We start from the raw sequence: 11,392 nt of genomic DNA, 5'->3' as shown, positions 1-11,392 counted from the left end.
ACTACTTTGCTGGTCGGATCTGCCAGGATGCCCTGGATGCCAGTCGCTTCCCAGCTTGGAAGACCTTCCTGAAGCCCTATTTCTGGGTTGCCCTCTTCTTCTCCTTTCTCATGCTGATAACCGTCATCCTGAGTTTCGTCATGAAGTATAACTTGACAGGCTCTCTGAGGATCGGTCTGAAGAACGGCATCCGCTTTTACAAGGACACGGACACCCCAGGCCGCTGCTACCAGAAGCAGTCCATCGACCGCATGCAGATGGAGTTCCAGTGCTGCGGAAACAACGACTTCAAGGACTGGTTCGAGGTCCAGTGGATCAGCAACCGTTACCTAGACTTCAGCTCAAAGGACGTGAAGGAGTGAGTGATGATGTACAATTACAGGATTAGCCTGACAGCCTATTGCTTTAGTAGTCTGGGTGAATCCCTTCTTTCCTACATTAACTATCAATTGACTATATAGGAAATGATGCTGTTTAGATGATACAACAGCATGATATAGACTCCGTCTTCTCTGACCCTCTCCCTCTCTCTCTCTCTCTCTCCAGCCGCATCAAAAGCAACGTGGACGGCCGTTACCTGATAGATGGGGTCCCTTTCAGCTGCTGCAACCCCAGCTCCCCACGACCCTGCATCCAGTATAGCCTCACCAACAACTCAGCCCACTACAACTATGAGCACCAGACTGAGGAGCTCAACATCCACCTTCGTGGCTGCAGGGAGGCCCTGGTCAGCTACTACATGGGCATGATGAACACCATTGGGGTTGGAGTGCTGTCTGTCCTCCTACTTCAGGTACTGCGTCGATATGGAGTAAAATAAACTACATTGTCCTGAGTGGCAATTGGGATTACATGACTGGAATCCAGTCTGTCTGTGGCCTGAAAGTGGTCACAATTGGTCAGGCTGTATTTTTCAGGATGGCCTGAGAGTACTGTAATCTGCCTATGTAGCTGGCTAACCTTTGAATAATATATCCATATTCATACATTTAACCTCTCTCCCTTCTCTTCCTCCTCCTCTTCCCCCCCCAGGGGTCTGTGATTGTCAGCCTACGGTTCTTGCAGACGTCTATGGAGGCGGTGGCGGGGCAGGAGAACACTGAGATCGAGACAGAGGGGTACCTGCTGGAGAAAGGGCTGAAGGAAACGATCATGGAGTACGTGGATCCTATACTGACGCTCCTCATGCTGAACCAGGTGGCCAGTACTGAAGAGGGTGAAGCTGGGGCAGCATAAAGGGAGACATGACATGGTTTAAAACAGGGTGGTGTAGGGGGGCAAGATGAATTGGATGATATTCAAACTGGACACAAACATCCGTTTTTTCTTTGATATCACGATCCAGTCTCACACTGATACGTTTACGTGCAATATGTTTTACCCCAAAATGAGTGACATGATCATGCTATCCATCTCAGTCACTTGAGGGCAAATATAATTTTGTATCAAAAGTAAGGCAAGGCACACCAGTTTGTTATAAGTACCCACTTTTTTTTATCTCAATAATGGCAATTCATAATAATTAGACACTCTCTCTCTCTCTCTCTCTCTCTCTCTCTCTCTCTCTCTCTCTCTCTCTCTCTCTCTCTCTATGACACACACACACACACACACACACACACACACACACACGGCTAACATAATACCAGTAAAGTCACCCCAAACCCATGCCATTCATAATACCCCCATGATTAATTACATATTCAATAATTATATGTACTCTCCAAAGGAGAAACAGGATTGTGTGCTGGATGCAAGATTCTTTTTACCAGTTCACAACCAAGCTCCCACCTTCGAGTAACATTTTGTTCTAGTTCATAAAAGAGAACAATGATTGAATTAAAATAGACACGAAACCAGTTCACCTGGATATTCAATGACCTTACAATAACACTGGGGAAAGAATGTCTAATTAATCTGAATCTGAAACAGACAATAAAAAAAGTATGAAATATAAAATGTTGCATAAGAGACAAACAGCAATGTAAAGCTGACAGTAGAGAGCAATGCTCAATGCTCTGCGATGTAACCCTCGGCAAAAGAACATACACAGCACTGTATCACAACTATTCAACTATTATTACTAATAACGTATTAAAGGTTAATGTGCTTAATTGGCTTGTGGTGTTCTGTATTTTTTTCTGGCACTTTGTGCCAACACTGAGATATAACATACATAACATATTATGTCTCAATGACTCTCTATTATTTATTTATTTGTATGTATTATGCCTACTCACTAACTGGTGTTTCACATAGGAATGAAGAGGACAAAGTAAGTAAGTTTCACTAAGACACTAAGACTAGATTGGGCTTAAGACACTCCTCACCTTTTGAACACCCACATGCCCCACCCATACTTGCTCACCTGCTTTTCATTACTCCCTCACTCATTCTACCTGCAACCCTCATCCATCCACATCCATCTATTCTGAGATGCCAATAAGAGGAATAGGATTATGAAAATGACTGATGTCAGTAATGCAGTGGAAGCCTGAGCGTGTACGTATGTGCCCTCTATCCTGACGCCTTTCAAAACTCTAATCCCATTAATACTCAGACTGCTGCCCCAGCAGTCATACTTACATACTTACAAGACTGGGCCATTACTAAGTGGAGTAGAGCTGCATGTGTGGTTTATTATTGTTATGCACTACAAATCTACAAACTACAAATCTACATCTACAACATATTATGATAATAATCATCAACAACAACAATAATAATAATTATTATTATTATGAATGAATGCTCTTTATTGTCATTGATATAGTACAGTACAGGTACCATACAACGAAATTTGGGAGGGGGGGCTCCCCTGGTGCTAGGAAAAAAAACTAAAAACAAGAAGGGAAAAGAGCTGGTTTACATAAATAAAGGCTATGTACACTATCCACTATACTATACTATACAAATAAAACACTGTGCTGTACTCTATGCTATGCTATACATAATCCTAATCTTTATTATTATCATCAACAAGAGTCAAGTGTATCTAAATCACAATCTTAAAAATGTTCAGTAGTAACAGACAAAAGAAATTGAAGTGTCAAGAGCCTGAAACTACATCTACCAACAGGTCTTTGGAGGTCTCCTCCAAAAGTGGTCTGGAAAACTGTGACATCGCGGCTTCCGTACGGAGAACTTAACCTGTCTACTATCAATGCCTCTGATCTCATCCACTAGCTAGCAGTACTTTTGAATGTCTTGAACGTGAGTGAGTCATCCACATTACCCAATCCGGATGAAACGGGATCAAATAGCGTTGCTCAACAATGCCATCAACAGTTGACTTACTGGATGACAGCTAGTCTGACGGGATAGGTTGTCAGTTAGCTACTAAAGTGAGCTAGCTAGCTAAAAGTTAGCGAGCTTTGCATAGCTTCGTAATCGTTGTATTTTCAAAATAGTCAAAGGGTTTAGCTGCAGTAAGGTAAACATACAAAGCATATCAAGCTCTGTTACTAGAAGGTCTTGTTGTGGTCAGTACCAAGCTATCAACAGTGGGCTTACAAATGTAGCTAGTTCGACATATATCAGAGATAGGCCGATCTTACTGGCTACAAAGTCACTAGACTTGGTCAGTTCAGCGCTACATTTGTATCCAGTTCGCCACAACATCAAGCGGCGTCTAGTAGTAGTTACGGGATAACATCCGGCGAATGGCGAATACAGTTACAACCTTACGATAACTATTAATAATATTTGTTTTTACAGTGTTTAGCTTGTAAGACCGGCGCCGATGCCTAGCTGATAGTATTATAGTATATTACTAGCTGGTCTACAAGCGTTGGTGATTTAATTTCTGATTCGGACGATTATTATTGGATTATTATTGGCCCTGCTGGAGCAAAAAAAGCAGAAGATTAGGCGGAACAGCTAAAGGATGTCGAGGGGATTTAGTGCTGCAATGTTATTGTTGAGAAAACAAAACAGCACAACCATGTTCATCATTCATGCAAATACTCCCTAATCGAATATTATATATACCAAAGCGAGTTTATAGTGACATACACGATTCACGAATTGAAGATACATCGGTTTATTGGGTTTGGAAGAGGGAGTGGAAGTATTTTGACACCATCATGTCTGGAGAAGGCTCGGAAAGTAGTAGTAGTAGCAGCGGCGAGGACTCAGACACTGGGGTCCGGAGGAAAGCCTGCACGGTCAAACATGAGATTACAAATGGTAGGTTAACCATCAATCAACCGTTGTTTTACGACTTGAATTCATTCACAAGGGTCTTTGATATGCTATAGCATGTGGAGACATGATGTCCCTCTGTAATGCAGTTGTATTCACATCAGGCCTAGCTGTCTATCCTATGACATGATGTCTAGCTTATGTAAATATGTTTTTTTAAATATCACGTATCACTAAGCATTTTGGAATTCCTGTAGGCTAATACTTTGTAGATCATGTATTCAATTATCCTACATTGCAGATCAATCTCCTATTATTTTGGTGGGTGTTGGCGTCACTGGGAACTCCGGCACTCATGTTCACTGTGGTCTCATAAAAGTATTAGCCTACACCTTTACTGTGCTCTGCTGTGTAACTTCAATGTGAATGTATTGGTGTGTATAAGTGTGTGTTATGCACTCCTGCTGATACTGTACTGTGTTCACTGTCTCCCACCATCAGCGAACCTCACAGGCCATACAGAGCGAGTAGGCATGGAGAACTTTGAACTTCTCAAAGTTTTGGGCACAGGAGGTGAGGCCAACTGCATTGATCAGGGGATCGTAGGCTGGAGGCCTGGAGGCCCGGATGACAATTATTTGTAAAACATTGTTAGAATTTGATTAAATGTTTGTTGTTCTGGTTTTCCTCTCTGTCTAGCCTATGGGAAAGTGTTTTTGGTCCGAAAAAACAGTGGTCACGATGATGGGAAGCTGTATGCAATGAAGGTGAGTTATTTGGTCTGTGCCATTTTTCCAAAGACAATACTATAATAAGAATTGGCATTTGGTTTAGTAAAAATTCACTGAATGATGAGGGCTGACTGTTCATCATCATGTCCCAGGTGCTCAAGAAAGCAGCTATTGTTCAGAAGGCAAAGACAGCCGAGCACACACGCACAGAGAGACAGGTGTTGGAGCACATCCGCCAGTCACCTTTCCTGGTCACTCTGCACTATGCTTTCCAGACCAACACCAAGCTACATCTCATCCTGGGTGAGCCATGGGTCATAGACCCATACATGGAGCGCATCAGCTATGACCTTGAAGTGATGAATGTGTGATTTCTGTGTGTATGTTTCTGTCTAGATGCTTGTTTGTTTGTCTATTCAAGTGTGTATATGTGTGTGTGTGGGTAGACTATGTGAGTGGAGGGGAGATGTTCACACACCTGTACCAGCGGGATCACTTCAATGAGGAGGAAGTGCAGATCTACATCGGGGAGATCATCCTGGCCCTGGAGCACCTTCACAAGGTGGGCCCCTGAACCTCCGTCTCTGTCCTCTCAACAACACCGTCTAGTAAACCTGTTGATTTCACTGCCTGACATGCATCTCACTTAATTCACCAGCATCTTTGGTAATGAGCTTTTTATTTCTTCAAATTTTCAAGCAGGGTCAAATATTTCAGAGGGTTAAATGATTGACTGGCCTCACTTTGTCTTGTGCAGCTGGGTATTGTGTACCGGGACATCAAATTAGAAAACATCCTGCTGGACTGCGAGGGACATGTGGTGCTAACAGATTTTGGGCTTAGCAAAGAGTTCCTGCATGAGGAGGTATGGAAAGACACAATAATGAAGACCTGTTTCTTGCGGCATGTGTTTGTGTTGGCACACGCGAGCGCGTACATGCATGTGCATATCTTTGTCATGACAGTTACTGGAGGTGTGCCAATTTTATTTATTTCTACTACAGAAAGAAAGGACATACTCCTTCTGCGGCACCATAGAGTACATGGCTCCAGAGATCATCCGAGGAAAGTCTGGCCATGGCAAGGTATGGGCTTACAGCCTGGGGTTCAAACAACATCAATGAGGTCACCCTGCCACTTTCGAGAAATGTCATCACTCCCAAAATCATAGACGGATCTGTGGATAAAAAAATAAAAAAAACAGTTAAACAGAAAGTTATGTTCTTCAAAAATCAATATATATATCAGCTATATATCATTCTTTTAAAAAAACCAAAATTGATTTGACAATCCCAGATTGTCGCAAATATGTATGTTGTCTTTTTAATATCAGAAAGCAAGTTCACGTCCCCAAATGTTTTTGCTATGTTCCATCAAACTGTGTGTATGGGTTGTATGATTTCATTTGACGTTTAAGCGACTCCATGTGTTCTGTGTCCTTTCCCCTCCCTCCTGCCCTCTCCAGTCGGTTGATTGGTGGAGTCTTGGGATCCTGATGTTTGAGTTGCTGACGGGGGCGTCACCATTCACCCTGGAGGGAGAGAGGAACTCCCAAAGTGAAGTGTCTAAGTAAATGCTGTTGTTTTCACACTTACACTTACACACACACACACACACACACACACACACACACACACACACTGTTTCCTGCCCACTCTTTCATCAGTCGATATGGCACTCAACAATTTATGAGGATAATTACATCTATTTTGTGGCTGGTTTCCCCAGCTTCATCTAGCCGCCAGAATACACCAACGTGTATAATAACATTCTAATACATTTGTTTTGCTATGCCCTCAGTGTAACATAAAGCCTACAGCCTAATCTAAAATTCAGATAATGCTTTCCAGTCATGTTCCTTATGACCGTAATAGTTGCTGTATAATGGGTGCTATGTTCACACACTGGGCAACTATTCCTCTCTTTCCTCTTACCCTCTCTTTCTGTTTATGGTCTTAGACGGATCTTGCGCTGTGATCCCCCTTTCCCCTCTATGATCAGACCCATGGCTCAGGACCTTCTGAAGAAGCTTCTGGTAAAAGACCCCCATAAGCGGCTGGGCGCCGGACCACGCGGGGCGGAAGACATCAAAGGACATCCCTTCTTCAAGGTGCTTTTCATCTCTCTTGTCTCTCTCTCTCGCTCTCTTTTGTGCACTTCACATACACACACACATGCACAAACGCACACGCACACACACACACACACTCTGTCTCTCCCCACTCTCTCACCTCTTTGCTCTTCCACCTCAGGGACTCAGCTGGTCAGACCTCGCTGAGAAGAAGGTGGTGAGCCCGTTCAAGCCAGAGCTCAGGAGTGAGCTTGACACGGGAAACTTTGCTGAGGAGTTCACTGGCATGGACCCCGTCTACTCACCAGCCGCCACCCCACCCAGCACTGACCGGCTGTTCCAGGTGCTCCTCACCCTTTGCACTACAACACACACACGCACACACGCACACACGCACACACACACACACACACACACACACACACACACGCGCACACGCACACACGCACACACACACACACACACACACACACACACACACACACACACACACACACACACACACACACACACACACTCTCTGTGCTTACACTTTTACCCCAGAGTATACCTGACACAAGTCATACTCAATTGGGAACCCAATGTTATTCCATTCCAGGGCTACTCCTTTGTTGCTCCCTCCATCCTATTCAACAAAAACGTGGTCATGGGGGACTTCATGGAGGCCCAGATGGGTGCGGATCGACCAGGCTCAGCCACTGTCCGTCGCAGTGCTATGTTAGAGGTATATTGAAGTCCTTCCAGTCTGTGCAGTAGATGTAGGCAGTGAGGTAGACAGCCCTCAGGAGGCTCTTTGTTGCAGGTTTGTTGCCTTTGTTGCAGGTTCTCAAGGTGCAAGGTTGACCTCAACGCTTTTACTGCTGTAGTCAATTCATTCAACCCCGTACACGGCCATTTGGAGTGGACGCACGGAAACACATTGTGGCACACTTGAGTCGTTTCCTGTAACACGACAGTTTGGACTACTGACTGACTTGACTTCCCTTTCCGGTCCGTCTCGGCAGGACTCCCAGTTCTTCCAGCAGTATGAGCTGTGCCTGCAGGGGCCGCCGCTGGGAGAGGGCAGCTTCTCAGTGTGCAGGAGATGCAGACACCTGCAGAGCGGCCACGACTACGCCGTCAAGATCATCAGCCGCAGGTTAGCCGGAGCGTGGCACTCGCGCACTGTCACGGAGTAACACGACGTGTCCCTGGAATAAATCAGCGTGATTAATTACACCGCTCACGGATTGCCCCATGTTTTAACATATTTTAGTGCTGTTAAGGCTTTGCTCGCTCGAATAGGGCATAGTGCACTGCAGTGCTCCGTTGACCTTTTGTTGACTGCCTTTGAACGTCCCTCTTTTGCCTGTGCTAGAATGGAAGTCAACACTCAGAGGGAGATTGCTGCCCTGAGGCAGTGTGAGGCCCACCCCAACATTGTCAAGCTGCATGAAGTCTACACTGATCAGGTACAGAAAGATAAAAGATATGCACAGATCTACACACCTGCGAGCACTGCCTCAGCGCTCAGGCGTTCTCTCTCTCTCTCTCTCTTTCCGCTCACTATTTTAACAAGCTTGCAGTGACTTGAATCTCAATAATGTTTGACATTTGAAATGGAGATTGAACTTAAGCAACCATGCGCAATAAACAGTTTTCTCATCACATATATACAGCCTGAACCTCTTTCGCTCTCCACCATCTCCTACATCTCTCTCTCTCTCTCTCTCTCTCTCTCTCTCTCTCTCTCTCTCTCTCTCTCTCTCTCTCTCTCTCTCTCTCTCTCTCTCTCTCTCTCTCTCTCTCTCTCAGTACCACACCTATCTGGTGATGGAGTTGTTGCGTGGGGGGGAGCTGCTGGAGAGGATCAAGAGGAAGAAGCTGTTTGGGGAGGCAGAGGCTAGCCAGCTACTGAAGAGCCTGGTGTCAGCTGTCGGCTTCATGCACGAGGCCGGAGTGGTGCACAGGGACCTCAAACCAGAGGTGTGCCTTGACACTGGACTGACTGAGTCCTAATAAATGACTTAGAAAACCTTATAGAAAAGTTATTCAGCATGATACTGTATAATAAGAGCATTTGCATGTGTAAAAATGTGTTAAAGGATTGGGGCAAAGTCGACCATTTGTACCACAATGTTTCTAATAGATCCGTGATATGCAATGCATTTCCAGATTGTTTACTCAAAACTTGTTCTCTCAAAACCGTTTATATTTAGCAAGCTACTATAAACATCATGCTGTAGTATTCTGAGTTGTAGGGTATGTTTTGCTCTGCTCAGCACTATTTGCTGAATCAAATTGGGACCCTTGATGTCAAATTAATTATGGATTTTGGATGTCTGCCAATGAGTGCACCTATTGTTTACTGATTTGTCTTTTCGCTGCACACTCGCGCTGTTCTCCCTCCGCCTGCCAGAACGTGCTTTTTGCAGATGAAGGAGAAGACTCGGTACTGAAGGTGATAGATTTTGGTTTTGCCCGTCTGTGCCCTGCGGGCAGCGCCCCTCTGCAGACCCCGTGCTTCACGCTGCAGTACGCGGCGCCCGAGCTCTTCCACAGCACCGGATACGACCAGGCCTGCGACCTGTGGAGCCTCGGGGTCATCCTGGTAACCATAGCAGCTGACTGCACTTCCTAATGTGTTATTACTGACGGTCCTAATCTTAATGATATTAATGTGATGAGGTGTGCGTGTGTGCGTGCGTGCGTGCGTGTGCGTGTGCGTGTGCGTGTGCGTGTGTGTGTGCGTGTGCGTGTGCGTGTGTGTGTGTGTGTGTGTGTGTGTGTGTGTGTGTGTATTTTCTTCCATGCCAGTACACCATGCTGTCAGGACAGGTGCCCTTTCAGAGTGAGCAGCAGGGGGGGATGACCTCCTCTTATGCCGCTGACATCATGCAGAAGATTAAGGAGGGGGACTTCTCAGTGGCTGGCGAGGCCTGGAAGGGTGTGTCTGAGGAGGCCAAAGAGCTCGTGAAAGGTCTGGAACACCAGAAGAGTTTAAACTGGACTTATTTACCTCCTCAGCTTGTTGAGGGATTGCAGTGGTGCATAATAATAATAATAATAATAATAATACATTAGACTTATATAGCGCTTTTTTAGACACTCAAAGACACTTTGCATGGATGTGTCTTCCTTCCCCACATCTCATATCCACTTATTGAATTTCCATCAACTTGGATCTTTTTCTTTTTACGTTCACAGGGTTGCTAACAGTGGATCCAGAGAGGCGGCTGAAGCTGTCAGATCTGAAGGAGAACAGCTGGCTGCAGGGCGGGGTGTGCATTTCCTCCACCCCCCTCTGCACCCCAGATGTGCTGGAGTCCAGTGGTCCCACCGTCCGCACCTACGTCAATGCCACATACAAGGTAATGGCATTTTTAAAACCTCATAACCAACGACTGACTAGGAGTAAAAATGTATTAATATTTTTTTTTCTAAATGGATTTATGATGTTCTGCTCTCTGTACATCAGGCCTTCAACAGGGGGAAGAGGGAGGGCTTCTTTCTGAAGAGTGTCGACAACGCGCCCCTCGCCAAACGACGCAAGCTCAAGATGACAAGTACAGGTGTGGAAACCCGACGGAGCTCCTCTTCCTCTTCCTCTTCCTCCTCCTCTTCCTCGGTTGCATCTGTGAAAAACCCCAAAACACAGCCACCACACCAAACTGTGACCCCAAAGGAGAGCTAGCGGGGGAGTATGGTGGTGAGGGGGAGGTGAGGAAGAGAGGGAGGGGAGGGAGAAGAAGAAAGCACATGTTAATTCAGTTGAGACAGATTGGGAAACCTGTTCTCTGAAAGACCAGAGATCAACTTGAAAAATGTAAGTTATATCTCCCCCAGTGTCCAAAGTCATATATAGCCTACAAATTCTAAGAGCTTATTTATGAACAAAATGAAATACAAGTTCAATGTTTCAAACAAAACAAAAGGGCAGCAATGGCTTTACTTCACTGTTTTATTTGAAAGTGTTGTATTGCATTTTGCATTATCACAGTGATGCAATGACTTTATCTCCTTGTATTTATACCACCTGCAGTGCACTGCAATTTATCTACAACTGCTCTCGTTTTGTCCAAGAAACTAACATGTAAGAATGAATAGATGTCTATGGCTTTAAGAGTATTTATACGTATTACATATTTTAAAATAATTGTACTTGGGCGGCAAGCACGCAGTAGGGTTGAGATCCTGCTATTTGCATATTCTCTCTACCTGGCGGGGAGGAACCTGGTCGCAGAGAGAGCATGGTTTAATAGGGTAAAGGGAAATTAGAAGCCATGAGTGAGAACAAGCCATATGCACAGCCAGTGAGGTAATGACCTTCACACCAGAGCACTTGTGGATATACAGCACTCATCACATGGTAGACAAGGGTGCAGTGGTTGGAACTATGTTGAGTCTGTCACCATCACTACAGATAGGGTTGAGAGTGAGCGGGGCTACTGTGGATAGCTGTTAGAGT

General features: G+C 45.0%; 2 protein-coding genes across 2 annotated transcripts in view; both read left to right on the top strand.

The window, feature by feature from the left end:
- Window positions 1-1,236, top strand: part of rom1a (retinal outer segment membrane protein 1a) — a gene marked incomplete at both ends in the record, with an annotated part of 2,464 nt that extends 1,228 nt beyond the window's left edge. Inside the window, 3 exons of the mRNA XM_080528653.1 lie at window positions 1-358; window positions 547-793; window positions 1,033-1,236. The exon at window positions 1-358 is cut by the window's left edge and continues 73 nt beyond it. Coding sequence (XP_080384779.1) covers window positions 1-358; window positions 547-793; window positions 1,033-1,236 — 809 coding nt within the window. The remainder of the gene's footprint in view (window positions 359-546; window positions 794-1,032) is intronic.
- A 2,604-nt stretch (window positions 1,237-3,840) lies between these two features.
- Window positions 3,841-10,618, top strand: rps6ka4 (ribosomal protein S6 kinase, polypeptide 4; the record flags this gene model as incomplete). The annotated part of the gene is made up of 18 exons (XM_080529828.1): window positions 3,841-4,188; window positions 4,645-4,716; window positions 4,843-4,910; window positions 5,027-5,177; window positions 5,321-5,436; window positions 5,632-5,739; window positions 5,879-5,959; window positions 6,340-6,443; window positions 6,834-6,984; window positions 7,127-7,288; window positions 7,544-7,669; window positions 7,950-8,083; window positions 8,303-8,396; window positions 8,740-8,910; window positions 9,344-9,535; window positions 9,742-9,904; window positions 10,132-10,295; window positions 10,403-10,618. Exons 1-18 carry the CDS (start codon window positions 3,957-3,959, stop codon window positions 10,616-10,618), a joined length of 2,505 nt encoding a protein of 834 aa, XP_080385954.1. The 5' UTR covers window positions 3,841-3,956.
- Between the last annotated feature and the right edge of the window lie 774 nt (window positions 10,619-11,392).

The sequence above is a fragment of the Nansenia antarctica genome (assembly GCF_963989245.1).
Source record: "Nansenia antarctica genome assembly, chromosome: 4".
Taxonomy (NCBI): domain Eukaryota; kingdom Metazoa; phylum Chordata; class Actinopteri; order Argentiniformes; family Microstomatidae; genus Nansenia; species Nansenia antarctica.
This window is presented reverse-complemented; position numbering and strand designations above follow the sequence as displayed.